This window comes from Rhamphochromis longiceps, linkage group LG23 (assembly GCF_057381845.1).
Source record: "Rhamphochromis longiceps isolate RC_006_pf linkage group LG23, R_longiceps_female_GT1.1, whole genome shotgun sequence".
In the NCBI taxonomy this organism is placed as follows: domain Eukaryota; kingdom Metazoa; phylum Chordata; class Actinopteri; order Cichliformes; family Cichlidae; genus Rhamphochromis; species Rhamphochromis longiceps.
Genome location: NC_140578.1, coordinates 18,167,677 through 18,188,960, shown reverse-complemented (window position 1 = coordinate 18,188,960; position 21,284 = coordinate 18,167,677). Strand labels below are relative to the sequence as shown.

Sequence of the window (21,284 nt, the reverse complement as noted above, 5' to 3'; positions counted from 1 at the left end):
TGTAGCAGTAGTGATGCTTGGTGCAGTAGTAATGTTTTGTGTGGCAGTAGTAATGTTTTGTGTAGCAGTAGTGATGCTTGGTGCAGTAGTAATGTTTTGTGTGGCAGTAGTGATGCTTGGTGCAGTAGTAATGTTTTGTGTGGCAGTAGTGATGCTTGGTGCAGTAGTAATGTTTTGTGTGGCAGTAGTAATGCTTGATGCAGTAGTAATGTTTTGTGTGGCAGTAGTAATGCTTGATGCAGTAGTAATGCTTGGTGCAGTAGTAATGTTTTGTGTGGCAGTAGTGATGCTTGATGCAGTAGTAATGTTTTGTGTGGCAGTAGTAATGCTTGATGCAGTAGTAATGTTTTGTGTAGCAGTAGTAATGCTTGGTGCAGTAGTAATGTTTTGTGTGGCAGTAGTAATGCTTGATGCAGTAGTAATGTTTTGTGTGGCAGTAGTAATGCTTGATGCAGTAGTAATGTTTTGTGTAGCAGTAGTAATGCTTGGTGCAGTAGCAATGTTTTGTGTGGCAGTAGTAATGCTTGATGCAGTAGTAATGTTTTGTGTGGCAGTAGTAATGCTTGATGCAGTACTAATGTTTTGTGTAGTAGTAAGGCTTGGTGCAGTAATGCTTTGTGAAGCGGTGAAGCTTGGTGTAGTAGTAATATTTTGTGAGGTAGTAGAATGATCAGGAAGAGCAGTGGGCAGGAGTGCAGTAGTTGCAGTATCAGGGATGTCTGTTATTGCAGTCAACTCTGCTCCAGCTGTGGAGGAGGCTAAAGGAACAGATGTGGGAAACGCATCAGCATTACAATGATCAGTTTGACATTAGCAATGTTAACATGCTTTGTAATTAGTGATTGTCAGCAGAAGTGATATGTAAAAAACAAATACTATAAAAGTACTACAAATTAAATGTAGAGTATTTTCTGTGCTTACCATGACTTTAGTGTGTTGTTATTAAACACAATGCACAGCTTAGGCTGATACAGATAGTTTTACAGGTACTGCACATTAAAATGATGATCTGATGGTAGCAGTACAGGTAGAATCAGGACTACTCAGGTCATTCAATTTCAACCTGAGGGGACATGAACATCTGAACCCTGATATCCAGTAATGTTTTTTTCAGTCTGAAATAAAAGTCTGAATGACAAAAATGCACTCAGTACTAAAATCTATTAATATGGAGCTCCTGAAAGGTAATAGGGAACGATTTATTGTGTAACACTTCTGTTTTCTATAACTTTTTTAAGAAAAACACCAATGTGTCAATTAAGTACAAGTCTACAATCTAGTGTTGCAACTAATTAATAACTCTTTACTTGATAATGATGCCTAGGCTTGATCCACAGAGAAAATCTGGGCTGTTTTATGATGAACTGTTATGTTTTATAGCTGGGCACTGCTCATTATGATTATGGGACACACATAACAGTCATAGTTTTGCAAACAATTAATCTCGAGCAGTGACATAAAAAATAGAAAAAAAAAGTGTTTAACAGACACTGCATAGATCACTGTGAGCATCAACATCTATATGATGTAGAAAAATAATTAATACAAATTCTGCACTCGTGTGTGTATATACAGGTATATATATCACAGAGTTTGCTAGTTATAAAGATAATGACAAAGAAAAGTCTTGATACATGCTCAATCATCCAGGCAAGGAAATCCCAAAAACTTGAGTCTGTTCATTTGGATGTAGCATCTTTAGTGGAAGAAACAGCAGTCATCAAAGTGATTTCTTTAGTCTCACAATTTTTATATTAACAATCAAGGAACTGACCTCCCAGCCCATTTTTCATTCAGTGGGCTGGTATCAGTCATTGTGCAAATGTACTGTTTATAAGGTTGGGGAATCCACCAGTCACCTGAGACTAAATAAGTCACTTGGATGACTTAGGAGGAAATGTTTCGCCCACTGAAAACGCTACGTCCAGATGAACAGAATCAACTTTTGGGGAATGACAAATTAACCAAAACAATAAAATGACATGTTTTTCCATTCTGTTGCTGAGATGTTTTTAATTGTTGGGTTAAGTCTGAGAAAAGCAAAAAAAAAAAATAGACAAATTATATAAATAATTTTATATATTGCATGCATAACTTATCTGTTCATACTGTAAACATTAGTTTAACCTTATTTATCTAAAATTAAGAAAAATCAAGTTTGACTTAGATGAGATTTCAGTGATGACTAAAATAATAGTTATTGTTGTCAAGGAAAAAATACAGTAGAAATTGTGTTTTATGGTATCATATGATGTGACTTAGGTCACACTGTGTCTCACTAACAACTCCAGAAATGCCAGCAACAATCAGATAAACTCAGTTGTTCTTACCCAGAGTGAAAACGAGCCAAACCCAGCCATCCATGATGATGAGCTGCTGCAAATCAGATTTCCTGTTTGTCCGGTTTGGTAAAAGTTTACATATTTAAAGACGCCACTCTGTGAGTCTGCATGAAACCATTCAGCTGCATTATTCTGCTTCACAATGAGCCACCAGATCATATAACACATGATTGTTTTACTGCACGTTTTTTTCAGGAAAAAGTTCCTGTATCGACTGTCTTTGCTCATAAGTTACCTATAAAGGACTTTGAACTGCAGTCCACCTTCGTAAAAGGTGCTAAATCAATAAATATGGTGTGATTTACCGTAGGGAAGGTGCACAGTGTGAAACCTGAAGTGTCACTGGTAAATCTCAGTATCTGCAAACTTTTAATGTCGTTTTTGTTTTTATTGTAAAACGATCAAGGACCTACAGTCAGCAGCAGTGAAGGTAAAGGTAACACGTGTTCATCAAAAACAGGTCAAAATAATAGAAACACCATAATACTGTATAGCAGTGATGTCCAACTCATTTTACATCATGGACCATGCACCACCCACTTTGCCTTTAAGTGGTCCTGACCAGTGAAACCCTTCTTTTTGTCACTGTACAGAAGTTTAACTGCAATCCATGAGATATCTTAATATGGGAAAAAGAAGTGTTGCTACAATCGTATGTCTTTTTTTTCTACATGATAGAGAAATGCTAATGTAGTTAATCAAAGAAATCTGTCAGCATGACTCTTTGGGTTTAAACTTTAAACAATCGTTTTGTAAAATTACAGAGACGTCCTGGTAGCGCACTGTCCTCTACCTTTTTATTATTATTATTATTATTATTATTATTATTATTATTATTATTATTATTATGAGCCGATTGTAAAATAAATAAATAAATAAATAACAGAGAGATTTCTATAGTACACAAAGAAAATGCAACTTTTCTGTCATTGAACTTTTTATCTATTACTTAATTACTTTAGTGTGGTATGAATGCACATGGGGGAGGTCTTTATCAGCAGGACAAGCAGTAAAACTCATGAAAATACAGTTAAAATCGAACATTTATGAGCCGACTGTGAGCCTCGAGCCTTACATTTGACACCCACTCTAATAATTTAGAGCCAGTTTACAGGGACTGGCTGTAAATTATTCAGTAGGGGGAGTTTTGTTTTAGGACAATTTAACCCAGAATTCAAATGTACAGAAAAAAACAAGTAATGACCACTGATGCTGACCATGCTGGTGGCTGCCCACTGCTCCTTATGAGTTAAATGGAACAAAAAAGCTTCCATGTTTGGGTCAACCTCTCTACACCTGAAATGTAAATCATTATTAGGCAAAAGTGAGGAACATCAACTCCAAGTCCCAAAAAGTTGATTCTGTTCATCTGGACATAGCGTTTTCAGTGGGAGAAACGTTTCGTCACTCATCTAAGTGACTTCTTCAGTCTCAGCTGACTGCAGGTTTCCCCAATCTTATAAACAGTACATTTGTATAATGAGAAACTAGCACCACTGAAGGAACAGTAGGCTGGGAGGTTAGTTTCTTCATCATAATTATGCAAATTCTCATGACCATTGATCAACAACTAGTGATCAAAGATCATTGATCAAAGACCACTGATCAAAGACGACTGATCAATGGCCATGAGTACCATTTACAGAGAGCTGGGGAATGGCTGCAATCACAGCATTGTAAGATAGTGAAAGATGTACCCATAGGCCCCCGCCTGGATTCCTCGCCTTTTCACGTAAATGGCCTCCTTGACTCCGCACTCAAACCAGCGTTCCTCCCTGTCCAGGATGTGTACATCCTCATCATTGAAAGAGTGTGCACTGGCCTGTACGTGTAAATAGACCGCAGAGTCTTGGTTTGATGAGGTAGCTCTTCTGTGTTGTGCCATCTGCTTTGGCAGAGGTTGTTTGGTTTCTCCAATAGATAAATCCTGGCAATCCTCTTGGCACTTAACAGCGTACACTATCTTACTCTGTTTGTGTCGGGGGACCTGATTCTTGGAGTGGGCTAATTTTTGGTGCAGCGTGTTTTGGGGTTTAAAACCCACAGAGATGCAGTGTTTATAAAAAAATGTGTCTCAACTCTTCCAATACTACAGACACGTACGTGATCACTACGGGTTTTCGGCTAGGTGGCAAATTGGTCACATGCTGCCAAAGCCACCCTTGTCATTTTACAGCACTTGTACCTAGACTGACCTGGTTTAACCTAATGTTGATACCTACTTTCTTATGGCCTCTTTGTCTGACTGATGATGTTAGGGTAGGGTAAAGCCATAAATCCAGGTAACTGGAAGTTATTCTGAGTATGTTGAATTTGTTTCACAGCACAGAGCCCAGATGTTTATGGCTATCCCTATATGTCTCACACTGTACTGAAATTGGCAAAAATTCAGCTACAGGACGCTAGCGAGACAGATCTCAGTGAACATAGAGCTAAAGGATAAAATTATTAGAATGAAAAGTCTATGTTTTATTTTAGTTTTCACAAATTCAGCATCAGTAATGTCTTGAAGTATGCTGATTGGTTGGTCAAGGATTTAGGAATAGAAGGAAACATGCTTTTTCTGCCCTTCTGGACTGGACTATCTCAAGAGCGCAGCCTGTGATCAGAAACTGAGACAGAGTTCTCTTATGTAGAAAAAATCTGCTGGCATTTGAAAGAGTGTCTGTGTGCAGAGGTGGTAATCATTGTCAGGTGACCTACATACTGATCTGCTGCACACAGTTAATGATTGAACCGCTGCTCAGTGTCTGTCTGAGGGGTTCAGAGGTTTTTGGAGGGGGGTATGTGAGGTTGGACTTGGGTGAAACTGAACTCTTTGGGTTTTCATTCAGTTAGCAGGCACCATGGCTCGGCTGGTGGAGTGTGTCCCCAACTTCTCCGAGGGCCGAAACAAAGAGGTGAGAGGAGGACTTTTCTGCCTAATTAACATTTAAACAGTTTAAAGTAAATAAGTAAAGGTGTGTGAGTATTATCAGCAAAATGTGATTCAAGTATAAATGTGCTCATTGTGAATTGAAATGCTGTTTGACTTTAGTTTTAAAGTTACAACTGCAAGTGTTTGTATTTGCTGCTTTGATCTGTGTGTTTGATTTAATAGTTTATATATCTTTGACATTGAGATGATTTTAAAAAATCAGAAAAAACTTTAGGCTCTTTTGGCAGTTTGAGATCATGAGAGAGAGAGAATCGGATGATTCCCTGTGAACAGCACTTGGTGACAGTGGGGAGGAAGAACTTCATCTTACAGGAAGTAGCCTCCCTCAGAGGAACAGCCATCTGAGGAGAAAGGAAAAGAGAAAAGAAGAGCATAGCAAGATCCTAGACTTCATTCTTCATTTGCCTTTGAATTTAAAATAAAAATATTGACAGATTTCTGGATCTTTACTGAACAGGAAGTGCATAAAATGCTAGAATATAACTTAAACTGTCAAAAACTGCGGTTCAGTAAAAAGTGACCAAGATATGGTTTAGAGTAATGAGATATGTCATTAAACATTAAACAGCTAATCTTTTTTATCTTTAAACAAACAAAATATCTTTAAACTGCTCTGAAAACAGTTTAAATGTCTCAACATGAAATCTGCAGGAGACTGATGTGTTTAACGTGTGAGTGAGGTGCTCTTGAGTTCAGATTATCTGTTGAAACATTCGTTAAACAGACATTAAAGATTCACTCCAGAGTAAAGCTGTGTACTGACCTTTGCCCTCTGTTCCCACAAGAGGAAAACAGTTCCACGGAAGTGGGAACATTAAATAATCAGCTGATTTTCTGTTTAACCACAGAATATGCTTGTTTTTTGACAAACTACACTGTTCTCATATTCCAGCAGCACTGGTTTGTAAAAAATCAGCTGCCAATCAAACCAGAGTACAGTCCAAATTGGACACTCACTGAAAGCATCTGATGCTTTATGATACCAAAAATACAAAACAGGTGAAGCTGAAACCCAACTTTATGAAAGAGAAAGGACGTATGTCGTTTTCAAACTGCAGCAACTGGTGTCCTCATAACAATGTAAATAAATAAATAAATAATTAAATAGAGCCGATGCAGTACATTGAGAAACATGTTCCTAATTTAAGATTTTGATACTTGTTGCTAACACAAATTCTCAATTTTTTGATGTTATCTTTGTTCTATTTCCAGTTTAATGCGGGTTTTAAATCATTTCAAATTGTTTCCATTTTATTTCAATGACAGCTGAGTGTAAATTTCTACAGTTATAGAATCAATTCTGCATAAAATTCTGGTCATTCACTTCATTGTGATGCTCATTAGAGCCATTATTACAGTCTAAACTCTGGCCACCGCAGTATCCTTACTCGCAATCCAAAGTGTTCTTGCTCTTTATTAACACAATATTTCCTTTGAGCTTGACTAACTAAAGCAGGTGAGCCACATTATTACAACTTCTCTATGAACTGTTTAGGTGATCGATGCCATCTCAGCAGCCATCTCCAGCACACCCGGCTGCAGCCTGCTGGACGTCGACCCTGGAGCCTCCACTAACCGCACCGTCTACACCTTTGTGGGCTCTCCTGAGGCAGTGGTGGAGGGGGCGCTGAACGCCGCCCGCCAGGCCTTCAGCCTTATTGACATGAGAAAACATTCAGGTGTGTCTGAGCCCAGCAGCTCATCTCAGGGAGCTGCTTCCTAACATCAAGGCATTAACATGTTTCCTGTCCAGGTGAACATCCTCGGACCGGGGCCATGGACGTTTGTCCCTTCATCCCCGTCCAGAACGTCAGCATGGACAACTGCGTGCAGTGTGCCAACGTGTTCGGACAGAAACTGGCAGAGATGCTGCATGTGCCCGGTGAGGCTCATTAAAAAAAACAGCTTCAGCTTTATTGCAGTCAAACATGCAAGAAAACAAGAATGAGAAACAGAATAAAATTATAAAACTAAATGCCAATGTAAAATTAAAAAAAAATAGTCAATTTTTATTGTTTATTAGGAAAACTAAAAAAAAAACAAAAAACAGCAATACCTGGATAAGACAGACGAGACATAAAGCACAAAAAGCAAGTAACACAGACAGACTTATGACAACCTGCAATGTTTCACAGTTGTGAGGTTTTTGTTGTTAAGCCTTTTTCTCCACCCAGTGGTTTTCTAATGATGGCAACAATGTCTCCTTGTTTTGTGGAAGGTGCTGATCAGTGCCCAGAATTTTTGTGTGAGTTAGGTAAATGACAGAGGTGCTACTTAATTCAGAATTTCATATTGTAAGTAAATAAGTCTGGAATTTAATAAGTCTTTTGTAGCTGAGGAAATCAGACTGAAGTGGAAGGTTTTGGTTTGTTATTCAGGACTATAAGAGCTGTACGGAGACCGATTGCACAGATGCTAGTGTTGTATCAGTGGTGAGAGACCAAGTACATGAAAAAAAAAATCACCTGTCGCATTCAAATGAAGCCAAAGAGTCAGAAGTTGATTTATTTATTGTTTCTTAACTGAGTCAAAAGTCTTATCTTATCTTGACTTCTGAGATGAAAATAAAACACTTTATGTTAGAGCCCAATAATAACATAATCCTGGGCCAATAATGTGGCAATAAAAGAGTGGGAACTACGTATTACTATTTAATTTTAATGTACATACAAGATAATAAACAAAGTAATTTTTAGTTGACCACTATTGGCCGAAATGTATAGCATAGAATAATGATGCCTGTGAGGGTAAAGCTGTTAGTAACAGTACAGTAATATTTTTCTAAGAATAAGAGAAGCTGTGAGCAATAAAATAGTAATTTCTGTGCAGAATTATGGGAATACATTTATAATAACAGTGATGTGGTAGTAATGGCATGATAATAAGATAATAATGCACGTTGGTGTTTTCATATATTAGGATAATATTACAATATTTATATGTGAAATGAATTTTCCATATACCTTAAAAAGGGTCCTTTGTTTGAATGTAATAATATTCAAATATTTTATATTTGATGCTGTGGTGTACTTGTGTGGTAGTTTTTATATAATAACTATAAATCAGTGCAACTAAATATAAGACTACCATTTCTACTATGCTGCATGCAAAAGCTAAAAGCCAATGAAACAAGCTATTACTAGTTATTATACTGTAATTGCATAGTGGTATACGGTATTATGGAACTATTGTCCCTTTATGCCTCACTCCACACTATTACCATGTTCTTACTGAGTTGTCAATAAATTGCTGCCAAAGTCAGAGAGCAACTTTGTCACTACAAATGCAAACATTTGGACGTCAGCTCCAGTGCATGCTGAGCCCAGAACAAAACTCCAGAAGTGCAAATGAGTGGGTGGCACTGTATTCCTGGTCATTCTTTTAAGAGCTGTTAAAACAGACTGGTCAATTTTGAATGAGAACACTAAAGTAAGAGGGATGGGGGAGCACAGAACTGGAAGGTTAATGAGGTAAAATGATTTGGGGGTTTTTTCCTGACTGCTCTGATTTTTAAAAACCACAAAATGTTTTTACATTAGAACCAAAAGGGAGGCTTCACCCTCTCAGCAATAAACCCGAGATTCAAGTCTCAGCTTACTATACACTGTTTTTGGTTTAAATTCAAATTAAGAAGTAAATAAGGTTCTTTTTCCACAGTGTATCTTTATGGAGAAGCAGCTCGAACAGAGACCAGGAGAAGCCTCCCATCTGTGCGAACAGGAGAGTACGAAGCTTTGCCTGAAAAGGTGAGGACTCATCAAATCATTATCTCCTTTCTTCTTCGCTCATTTAGTGTTGTGTGGCTCTAACTTCTGAGAATGATTTCTAAAAAAAAAAAAAAGGTTTCTTTGTAACAGCAGGGTCAGTGATTGATTTTTATTTTTAACTTGAAATATGGTTAACCACAAGAAAATTGTCTCTATTTCCAATTACAATGTTTTTCTCCCTCCAGTTGAAACGTGATGAATGGGCCCCTGACTTTGGCCCCGCCGACTTTGTACCATCTTGGGGCGCAACAGTAACTGGTGCTCGTAAGTTCCTCATTGCCTATAATGTGAACCTGATCAGCACTAAAGAACAGGCTCATCGCATAGCACTGGACATCCGGGAGCAGGGTCGAGGGAAGGACCAGGTGCGTCCTGGGAATCTGGGTTATTTATTTAGCTTTTCATGCTGTGGGTGTTGCTCGCTGTCATGACATGATTAAAATGTCCTTTTAGAATTTCTTTCTTCCTGTTTTGTTGATGAATTTTTCAGATTTTTCTTTTTTAAATCAATTTTTTTCTAATATTTTCCACTTTTTGGAGAATTTGTTGAAATTTCCGATTATTTTTGAATTTCTTATGTTTGTTTGAAAGGTTTACTTAATTAAATAGGACTTGATATAAAACTAAGTATTAAAATCTTTTTTTCTTCTTCTCTGTGTTCATAAGCCTGGGCAGCTGAAGAAGGTGCAGGGGATTGGTTGGTACCTGGATGAGGCTAACCTTGCTCAGGTTTCCACCAACATTCTGGACTATGAGGTGACGCCCCTCCATGCTGTGTATGAGGAGATCTGCAGAGATGCGGAGGTTAGAGCTGTGTACTTTGTGTCGTTTCTGGGATGCTTAGAACTCAAATTACACTGCTGGAAATAGTTTATTTTGATGCACATGCTGGTTTTTTTGCAAATTAGCATTATAATACTCATTTTCATTTTTCCTGTAGTATATAAAAATTGATGTATCTCAAAAATAAAATTATGAAGACACTCAAAATAAATTTCCTGTTGTTGGAAACTTTTTTGTACAACTTTTTTTTATTTACAGTTTTGAGGGATAAACCTCTTAAAACCACTTAAGCCCCACGCCCCCGGTACCGGGGGCAAAAAGGAGGACATCTCGTTTAATCAGTTATAACACAGGATGAGAAATATAAGTCCAGACATGTGTGGTATCCACAGAAACCTCAGAATCTCAGCTAAAATGTCATATAAACCATTTCTACAACCACCAAACACATTGAAAACAAGCCATGATTAAACAAGCAGTTACGTAAATGCACAGAAGACCGCTAAACAAACAAAACTGAACCGGAAATTCTCCAGACTTCATGTAACCGGCTAAAGATAGGCTGGTTAGCTTCCAGAGCTATCACTGACTCCACACACCAAGTTTCACCACGATCAGACCAAAATTCACTGAATGAGCCGCAAAAGAAGACCACTAAAACACAGAGTGGTGCAAATGCGCTAAGACAGAGATTGGCTTACCATCCCGATTTCCTCCGTTATTTTCGCTGGTAGCCGGTAGCCACGTGATTACCAGTAGTTACCATGCCTACCTAGCCGCATCAGAGCCGTTTTCTGTCAACAACCTCCATTTTAGACCCACCTACAGACACGTGACTGGACAGACGCCACATGCAGCAAATTTGGGCCCACGTCTGATTGGTTGAAGTGACGTGAACGTGGCATCGTTACTTTGATTCTATTGTCTAAAACAATTAAAAAGAGGTGTCAATCATGCAAATTGACCAAAAGAAACCAAAGTTACAGCCCCTCGGAGTTTAAAGGGCCAGAGACCATTTAAACGCTTCATGCGCACTGCAGAAAAGGGCCATTACCATGTAAATGTGTGGTTAATTCTTCAAAAATATATTTTAAAAAAGAGCATTTTTAGGCCTGATAATAAAATTTATTAATTTCTGCTCTTTAATACCTAAAAAAATTCAACTGGCATGGTGTCCAATTATGTGCCAAATTTGGTCATTTTTGTACTACGTCTGGATATTGATGTATTGACAGGGCAGTAATTTTTCACTGTTTCACTTTAGAAACATAAATCTTTGCACAGATGATGTTTATATGTTGGTTACTGAAATCCTGGAACCAAATGTGATCTGAGGCATATTTTTAAAAGGGTTATATGCTAAAAATTAAAAAAAAAAAAAAATTAGGCGAGGATAAAATATACTTACTTTTCCTGTGTTCCAGTCTCAGGAACTTTGACACAGTAATATCTGCTTCAATATTTACACCTCTGGTGAGTGTTAGCTTTATTTTGATACCAAGATTGTAAGGACAGAGTTTGTAATTGGAGAGAAATAATCAATTAAATTTGGGCATTACATTTTCGAGCAGGAAGTTCAGAAACCCCCCTTGGTGCTTAAGAGGTTAAATTTCTCTAACTATAAATATATGTAAAAAAAAACTAAAAACGATTTTAATTTCTTTTGTGGTTTATTGCACTTTTTTGCAATTTTTGTGGTTACTATGGACTTAATGCATACATATTATTAAAATTTGAGCTATAACTGTTGTATTAACGTATAGCAACTTGAAATGCTCCCAAAAAGGGAACTACAGCATGTAAAAATATAAATATAAGCTCTGGCAGACTATGGTAGGTCTTAAAGGGTTAAGTAAAGACCAACAAATCCTTAGACTGTTACTGACTTAATTTTTTCTTTTATTGAAATTGTCTTTTAGGACCTAAACTTGCCTGTGGTCGGCTCTCAGATTGTCGGCCTGATCCCTCTGAAGGCTCTGCTGGACTCTGCTGACTTTTACATCCAGAGAGAACGACTCTTCATTATCAAAGAGGAGCACAAAGTCCGACTGGTCAGCAGATGACTCTTTTTTTTTTTTTTTTTTAAGATATTTTAATAAATTATAGGCTCTGATTGTTTGTTTGTTTGTTGTCAGGTGATCAGTAAACTTGGCCTCGACTCCCTCGGTCTGTTTAATCCAAAGGAGAGAATCATAGAGTGAGTATTTACAAACTGTGATGTAGTCAGCTGATTCATTATATACTTTATATCCCAAAAAATATATAAGAACATCGAAGAACATTCAGCCCTTATAATGACAGGATTACATTTTATCTGTGAGTAATAAATAAACAGAAAGCAGAAGGACATTATAAATCCTTTTAAAGTCTCTAGAACATTTGTGGAGTGGATTGAGAAAACTGCCAAACCCACCTAATAATCATTGAGGGTTAGTAGGTTGTCTCTGGTACCAGATTTTACATCATGTTTCTGAACTTCTGAACCCTAGCACACCAGTCGGATGCTTCTTTTCCACTGAGATGATGCCAGCATCTGTTGTATTTTGGTGTCTTTTAAGGACCATATTTCAACAAATGTGAGAACCATTTCTTATACAGTGTTAAGGTGGGACATGTCTTAAAAAGAATCATGGCAGACAGAATCTGTTGGTTGAATCAGTTATTTTTTTTTATAGTAGTCCCTCCAGTAGTTACTGATATCAGTGGTTCCATATCAATCATATTTGTATCAGTGATATCTGATATCTTGTATCAATGTCAGTTTGTTCTGCAATGACAATATCAAAAACCGTACGTCTCTCACTAGCAGTGCCGTCACTAGAAAAGAGGTCAAACATGTTATGATTTTCATGAAGGTCCTGTTGGGGGATTTAGAGTTTCTCTATTCAGGTGCTCAGAAATTCCACTTTGTAGATGGAGCAGTTCATCTGTCTTCATCTGAGGCAAAAAAAAAAAAAAAATTTTGAAACATGCCAATGAGAGCCCGATCCGTATGGTCCATAGTCCCAGATCTGTGAGGCTGTGGTTCACCTAATTTGAGGCCAAGCGTCCAAAACAGTAGTTTGCTTGGCGCTTTTCAGCGCTGTTAATTCAATCTTGAAGGCCTGCTTACAAAAAATGAAAAAAAAGAGAGCTGATTATTAGCTCATCAAAACACAACACATAATCACCTGACAGGTTTTCTCTAAGTGCACTGTTACAATTTTAAAGGGCCCAATTCTAGACATGTCCATGTTTACTAAAACTCCCTCTAATAAAATAAGAAAACAACCCAAATCTAACTGACAGAATCCACCCATCACTCAAACAACAACCCCAAGGATCTTAAACACACAAAAATGTTGCTTATTAATCTATCAATATGTTATGGAGATTAAAACTTCAGGGCCACAAAAGTTTTGCCCTACTCTTGGTTTAATTAATACTTACATAGTCTGAAATCAGACTTAAAATCACTCCCTCTGTTCATTCTTCCCCACATCATATCTCAGTGGTTGGCCTCAGATTCCACAGCGTCCTGAGAGTCCGAGGTCAACTGACATAATTTCACCTGCTAAATACACACAAAAAATCTTGTTAAAAGCCACACAGTTATGTTCCCCTTTTAGCACTTTAACATACATAGATTTAGCATAAGATATAAACCCGTTATAACAATGTGTCATCACTAAATTATAAATTTCTTGTCCAAATCTGCCCTTCTGAACAGACCTGACCACCTTAATTTATTATCCTGTTACTTTGCTATTATATCTTTCACCAAGTAATCCTCCTCAGTCTCTGCTATGTTTCCTTCATTGAAAGCCTCAGACACACAGCCACACAGGAAGCTTCTTTCTCACCACTCATTTCAGCTAATTTGCATACTGAGTCATATCTCAAGAAGTTACCATGACAAGAGAAAGGCATATTTAAATCTTACCACATTATTAAATTTTTTTATTCCTTCCTAGAAAAATCACTTGTTTTGCTCAATCGACACAAGAGCATTTCCAATTCACTATTTTAAAACTACTTCAAGCTCTTAATCACTTTTTCATTTTCACCAACGTCACTCTCTTGTCATGGAGCTTTTCTGAGTTATTCCTCAACTTCAGAGTTTAAGTGTGTTAAATTCACACTATTTTAACACTAATAAACAGACTCACATGCTCAACATGCTGTCTAATCTTCATGAGCTCTCTCGTAGTTGTAAGGTTAATGCATTTTCTGTTTGTGTGTGTGATTTTGTATGTTTCTTTTTGCAGTGTTTTCCCACTTAAGCAGTCAGTTTTCTCTTCCCCAAGTTTACTAACCCAAATTTTGATGTCCCACCTTAAATAACAGCATTCCTTGTCTTCAGCCAATTCAACCAGAAACTCGGCCTGAACGTTTCCAGTGATGTTTACCTATAAGTTTCTTCCGACCGCTGCATGTGGAAAATTGATCCAGGTCTGCTTTACACCTAAAAATAACAAAACTGAGACATTTTCATTATTATCATGAGTGCTTAAATGACCCACTTCTCTCTCTCCGGCCAGAAATACCAATTTATTTCATGTATTCACCTTGATAAATGTAAGCGTGTTCTTCCTTGCGTTCATGTTATGTGGTCATGTTAATGGAGTGTAAGCTGCTTCTTCATTGCATATGTATTTTATAATCAGGTTTAACTCATGCCTCTTTGCACTGAGCTGTGGATTCAAACTATCTCAATTCTGCTTCTCCCCAAAAGTAATTTCACATGTAACCCTTTGTATATGTGTGTTTTGTATAACCTCATTGTTGTGATATGGTGAACGTCAGAGATGGGCAGTAACGCGTTACTTGTAACGCATTACTGTAATCTGATTACTTTTTCAAGTAACGAGTAAAGTAAGGGATTACTATTGCAAAAACGGTAATTAGATTACCGTTACTTTCCCGTAGGAACGCTGTGTTACTGCGTTACTAAAACCGTGATTTCGTGCGAGAATGTCTCACGACAGTGACGTAAGCGAGTGCGCCGTTAGTGACAACAGCTGTGTGCAGATCAACAATGGATCACATATCGATTGTGGGAGAGAGTATGAGCGTGCAGCGTTTAAAGCGTGGAAGTACTGACCTTACTTTGAGTTTGATTCCATAAAAAGTGACAAAAACATTAGTGTCCATCGTGCGTGGGAAGAAAACTTCTTTTTACAACGAAAAAACTTCCTAAACTTCCAAGCAAGCACCGAGTGCGCAACGATGTAATGGGAAACTCACAGAGAAACTCGCGGATTCTTCAACTGACCGCGGCACACCTGCACCAGGGTAAACCTCCGCCTACCGCAGTCCTGCTTTACAGGTGAAAATAGAGCAACAGGACCGCTGAGTCTTTGACTTTATTTATGTTCTGCTGTGTTTTACTTGCATCTATTTGAAAGAGTGAGTGTAAACACAAAAAATATTTTATTTTATGTGCTGGAATGTGTAGAAAATAGGTTTAAATGTTAAACTAATTTATTCAACTCAGAGAATGTTGCATATAATTAAATTTTTGCTTGATGCATAAAGTTAAAAGATTAAAACTGATAAAACAAGTTAAAAAAAAGAGACTTTTCCATTTGATTACATTTTGTATGACGGATTATGCAGAAAAAGTAGAATTGGACTGAAAGATCTATCGCTTTATTACCTCTTCAGGTTGTAAATCGTGTTTTTAAAAAGTAACTAAGTAACTAAGTAATTAATTACTTTTGAAAATAAGTAATCAGTAAAGTAACAGGATTACTTTTTGGGGGAAGTAATCAGTAATTAGTTACTGATTACTTTTTTCAAGTAACTTGACCAACACTGCTGCTAAGTCTTGATCTAAACACAATGTGCCCTTATTTCACGCACACACACACTTAAATATACTAAGCTCTTTCATTTGCCAGCATTCACACCAAATCTTCAGCGTGCCCAGCAAAGCTCTTTCAGACATCAGGACAATTAACAATTTTCCACACATATCACCATTCTTTCAGCTCAGTTTTGTAGCATCATTCACGCAATACTTTCATCAGCATTTTACACACTTCCCTGAACTTCGTCGTCTCACACACACTTTTTTCTCAAAACAATGTTCACCTTTAATCATTCATTCCAAATGACAATTTTACACTTCACTTATACATTCACACATTTATATATAACAAAAGACTCCCAGTAACTGCCAAGATAAATTATTTCCATTACCATATTCACATCTTCACTTCATCTTCCTCTAGTACTAGTCATCCTACCATTTCGACTAATTTAAAAGCATCTAAGCCCAGGTTCACCCACCTTGCTGGTCAATTGTAGCCGTTATCTGTCCGGGACAGCGGCCCGATTACTAAGTCCTATCTTAATCTATAAGAGCTTCACGCAGCTCGACAAGAAGCTCCACCTCATGAACGCCCAGCGTCGTGCTGGCGCCTGAAGCTTTATGTAAAGCTTACATGTGAGCCACGTTTAAAATGGTCACGCCCGGGGGCCCCGCCCCTGTCGGTCAAATGGTGCAAGAAAAGTGGTGCTTGACCACTAGCTATTAACGAGCGTCCCCAGTGCTCGCAGTTGCCAGCTGAATTAACCCTCTCGCCCAAGGACAATGTTCCGCATCCGGAACAGAGTGGAGGCATAACCCTCAGAACATTTTGCACCCCTAGGAAGTCCAAATTCCCTTCCTAAGTACTTTAAATAATTCTGGAAGCATCACTGTGGACTATAACCGCCAGTTTATTATCTGATGCCCGGGTCCCACCCTATAATCAATGTGGGAATAAAATTCCCTGACCAAATGTCCTAATCTAATCTCTTTTCTTGGCTGACTTAACACACACATAACACACCAACTTCAAACATACATCACAACAACTTTCAACTTCACCCTAAAATTAATCACAATAAATTTTATCAAATATCCCCAAACTTTACCTGTATTTATTTCTAATTACCCAAAGGTATCATGGACATGTCACCTGAGATCTACTTAATAGATTTTATAATTTAGTTTAATTTCCACTACTGAGCCACTTTAATGGTAATAATCATCAATTCAGTGGACAACTAATTTAGAATTCATCCAATGTGCACAATTTTCAACAGGCTTGCGCTTACCTATACTCTTTTGTATAGGTATGAGGTGGTCTGTTGTCCACCTCATATCAGATCGTACCTTAAGGTCCAAATTAGTCCCCTCAGCCGCAAAAGAATCCGGGTCACTGGCACCAAGTATTAAATTCCGGTTCTTTTGGATTCTTTAGGGCCAAGAAAGACATGGCTCAAAAGTGGTCCTTTTACTTTAAAAATTATCTTTATTTTACATATCCAGGATAATGAGACCTGAACACAAAACACACAACCCCAGGTCTGAAGCACAAACGGCAGCCTAGGTATTTATATACTTGCTCTCTACGTCACACCACACTTTAAGTTTCGATCAAACAGCCTAGTTGGTTTCACTTTCTACTGCAATTACAATGCTTCTGCAAAAGCATGCAGTTTCGTGTCAGCACTTTTGGCACAGAGTGTACTCAGAGTTAGGCCTTTCTTATATAAAGCAATATAATTAGCATATAAACATTTAAGATTATAAATTTAAACCTCAACAACATCCAGCATCAATCCTGTGACAAACCCAGAATATTTTAAAATAAAACAAAAGCTATATATAACATTATTTGTCAGTATTATATAGTAGATGATAAATGATGATGATATCTTGTTAAAAGTAGGTGTGGTGTGTATCACCTGTGCAGGTACATGGTGAAGTCACAGGAGGATGGACAGCTGGTGTCTTTGTCTCTGCGGCAGTTTGTTCAGAGCATTGGTGCTCGGACAGCAGCTCCCGGAGGAGGATCAGTTTCTGCAGCAGTTGGTGCAATGGTACGAGCTTTTAGGTTCATAACAAAATGATACAATTTTACTTTTAGTTACTTATTTTATTTCGTATTCCTTTTGTAGGGGGCCGCACTGGGTGCCATGGTTGGTCAGATGACGTATGGGAAGAGGCAGTTTGAGAATCTGGACAGTGTGATGAGGAGGCTGATTCCTCCATTTTATCAGGCCATGAATGAATTGCTGGACATGGTGGATGCCGACTCCTCCGCCTTCAACAGCTACATGGTGAGGAGGAAGGTCCAACAGCTGGAGAGCCTCAGAAACATCTGCAGGCACCCGGAACCATTTCCACTCTTTACTTCTTTCACTGTAACCAGAGTGTGATTATGTTTTGTCTTCATGTCAGATTTGAGTTGATCATATTCGTCTCATGTTGTAGGCAGCACTGAAAATGCCAAAGAAAACTGCAGAGGAAATGAAAAGGTGAATACTCAAGACTTTAAGACCACCAATTACTGCTAATGACTGAATGCCGTCAGGTTACATTTTTTAAACGTCTTTAAAATGTCCTTGTAACTTTCAGAACCACGTTTCCACCTGTGATCATTTTTTTAAATAATCAAATATTCACTTTGTTCTTTTTACAGCTGAAAAGGTCAAAACTAATTTCATTTCTGTCAGCTGCAGAAACACTTCCTGTTTATTTGTTTGTTGTTCTCATCAGGAGAGAAGCTGCGATGCAGGAAGGACTGAAGCAAGCTGTTGCCGTCCCATTGGCTCTTGCTGAGAGGATCAGCATCCTTTGGCCATCTCTTAAAGAAATGGTTGTCTACGGAAATTTTAGCTGCAAGTCTGATGCTCAGGTGTGAAAAAACACTCATTTCTACTTGTTCTGCTCAGATTCTCTGAAGGTTATAAAGTGCACCTTCAGCATCATGGTGATATAAACTGAGAGGAACTTTGTCTTTTATTAGTGGTGTGTTAAAACATGAATGCATATTAAATCTTTTAGTCTTTACTCCCACTTTTCTGTCAAACATCGCCTGCAACAGCAAAGCTGTAAATAAGCCCACCTGTCATGTTTTATTTCTGGTCTCAGGTAGCAGCTAAAGCTTTAGAAACAGCTGTTTTTGGAGCATACTACAATGTCACGATCAACCTCAAAGACATCACAGATGAAGCCTTCAGAGCAGCAGTAAGTGTGTCCATGAGGTTCTTCAATGTTGCTGTTGATATGCTCTGCTTGTGAATAACTCGTTTTTTTTGTTTCTACTGCAGACCCAGAAGAGAGCGTCAGAACTGCTGCATGAAGCCAAAGACAGCAGTGCTGCCATCCTCCATGCGGCAGAGAAAAGAAACTGAATAGACTGAAGAAATAAATAAAGCTGCACAAGGAAGATAATCTGACATTAATGTGACTTTAAACACTGAAGAGCTGGATACAATGAATGTATTACAAGGGAAAATCTTCAGAATAAAGAGGTTACTTGAAATGGTAAAAGTTTTTAATTTTTGGTCATTTCTTTCCGTTCATATTCACAGAGCAGAATCACAATAACATTTTATTGTAAGATGATTTTCTGTCGGGACAGATTATGTTGCAGTGGATGAACATGGTACTAGAAATACTGGTAAAAATTTTATCGTATGCGATGGCAGACCGTGGAGATGTGGGGAAAGAGGACCGAAACGCCGGCAGGGCTCTAGACTAACTTTTTGCCATGGGCGTACCGGTACGCCTAACTTTTTAAAGTTAGGCGTACTGGCACAAAAGTTAGGCGCACACAAATTTTATAATAATTTATATAATATAATGTGTTTTTCTGGATACACTGTGCTTTTTCAGCATTCAAAGATTGATGACACCGTGTCAGAGCACTGGCTATGAATTTCAGAAGGATCAGGCCTTAACAGAAAAGTTAGCAATAGTTCTTTTCCTATTACAGCTACATCCACTTCTGTCGTGCCTAGGCTGCTCACTAGGGCTGGGTATCATCACTGATTTCTATAATCCATTCGATTCCGGTTTTCAAAGTCCCAATTCGATTCAACTTAGCCTCAGACAGTCAGAAATATTATAATTCTGATCATTTATCAGTACTGACTTCATCAGAATTGTGAACATCACAGCAGATGCCTTTGTGTGAAAGTAACTGAGAATAAAACACAGAAAAACATGAAGGAGATTTTCCTGGTCTGGCTTTTTATAGCAGATAACCTTAAAAATATTCTACAATGTTCTGCATATAAAGTTTAAATTTCTTCAGTATTGAACAACAGAAAAAATAGGCTTTCTTGTCCGAGGTCATTTAAGTGAAAAAAAGAAAAAGAAAAGAAAAAGCCAGCAGCCGACAGCGCTGTAAACAACGGTAGACTGGTGGGTAATAAGCGAATGAATAATACAGAAAACAGAGATTGGAGACTGTTCTTGAAGTACAGAGAGAGATAGAGAGAGAGCTAGCTGTGCATGGAGTAATAGTCATGGAAGCAAAACGGCAAAATTCATGACGACATTGATCAAATGTGAAGCGCAGTTTGCTGCTTCTTTTGCTGCTGGCTCGGTGAATTTTGGTTGGAGAGAGACAAAACCTGCAGCTCAGAATCAGCGCGGACCGGACGCATCAGAACCGCTAAGCTCCGACAGCGTGTCCGTCTACGGGCCGTCGGGTTAGAAAGCCGAGAAAGACAAAGTTGATTCTGATGCGTCGGTCCGTTCTGTGTTTACGTCTTTGTGTGGAATCCGTGTACCTGCTCTCATTTACTGTTTGGTTGTTGTTGAAATGGTTTTGTGAGCTTTAATCTGAGAATCTGACGTTTCTGGCAAAACACAGTTATATTTAAAAGTCGATTCAGGATTTAATGAATTGATATCGCTTTATTCAAGCTACTCACCTCCCACTTCCACCTGCACTTTCAACTGGACCACGGCCAATCAGAGAGGTCCCGCCCCTTACTATCTCTGATTGGTTTAGTCCACGATAGGGGCATAATGTGTGTCTGTTGTTGACCACAGGGAAGGTTGCAGATTTTTTTTTTTTTTTTTTTTTTGCTACCCGAACAGTTGGTCGCACAGGTGCAACCAAATATTTTTTTTTAGTCGCACCACTGAAAAATTTGGTCGTATTTGCGACCAAATTGGTCGCACTCTAGAGCCCTGGCCGGACTCTTTAATGAAGACAGTGCATTTATTTACAGTGAAGTAAATAATCAAACAACAATAAATCCCTGTGCGCCCCCGACTCCCATGCCGTGTAAACACATGAAAAATGTGTAAAAAGCTTAACACACTTGATGTGTTAAAACAAATTCTGCCCAGTAACATGACATACCAGCGGCGGGAAGGGGGCGCTATCGTTTTGCGCCACTGAGACAAAGGAGACAAAGATGGAGGTTACGTTGCCTAGTATGTTGTCAGACCTTACAGTAAGTATGATTTACCAGTTTATCTTAATGTACTGAAAATATGTCGGGTTTCTGGAAGAATGTGAAACGCTGAATTTATATAAAATATATGAGTTAAATAGGAGCTTTGAGTTTAAGCACTGTTAATTACTGCTTAACTATACCTAGCTAACCTTAACGTAACAGTCTTGCTAACACATCCTACCCTTAATTTTAGTATTAGTTCTTGGCTTTAGTGCCATA

General features: G+C 38.2%; 1 protein-coding gene across 1 annotated transcript; it reads left to right on the top strand.

The window, feature by feature from the left end:
- The first annotated feature begins 5,092 nt into the window (after window positions 1-5,092).
- On the top strand, window positions 5,093-19,154 carry ftcd (formimidoyltransferase cyclodeaminase). Its single transcript, XM_085399561.1, has 14 exons — window positions 5,093-5,242; window positions 6,776-6,959; window positions 7,034-7,162; window positions 8,938-9,026; window positions 9,233-9,412; window positions 9,714-9,851; window positions 11,750-11,881; window positions 11,966-12,027; window positions 17,558-17,684; window positions 17,763-17,924; window positions 18,079-18,122; window positions 18,364-18,502; window positions 18,739-18,834; window positions 18,918-19,154. The coding sequence occupies exons 1-14, from the start codon at window positions 5,189-5,191 to the stop codon at window positions 18,999-19,001; spliced, it is 1,620 nt and encodes a 539-aa protein (XP_085255687.1). The 5' UTR covers window positions 5,093-5,188; the 3' UTR covers window positions 19,002-19,154.
- Window positions 19,155-21,284: the final 2,130 nt, after the last annotated feature.

Bases quoted from the DNA above. Each gene is read 5' to 3' on its own strand.
- ftcd (XM_085399561.1), top strand. From the start codon at position 5,189: ATGGCTCGGCTGGTGGAGTGTGTCCCCAACTTCTCCGAGGGCCGAAAC. The intron at 5,243-6,775 runs GTGAGAGGAGGA...TGAACTGTTTAG, and splicing joins CCGAGGGCCGAAACAAAGAG to GTGATCGATGCCATCTCAGC. The intron at 18,503-18,738 runs GTGTGAAAAAAC...TTCTGGTCTCAG, and splicing joins GCTGCAAGTCTGATGCTCAG to GTAGCAGCTAAAGCTTTAGA.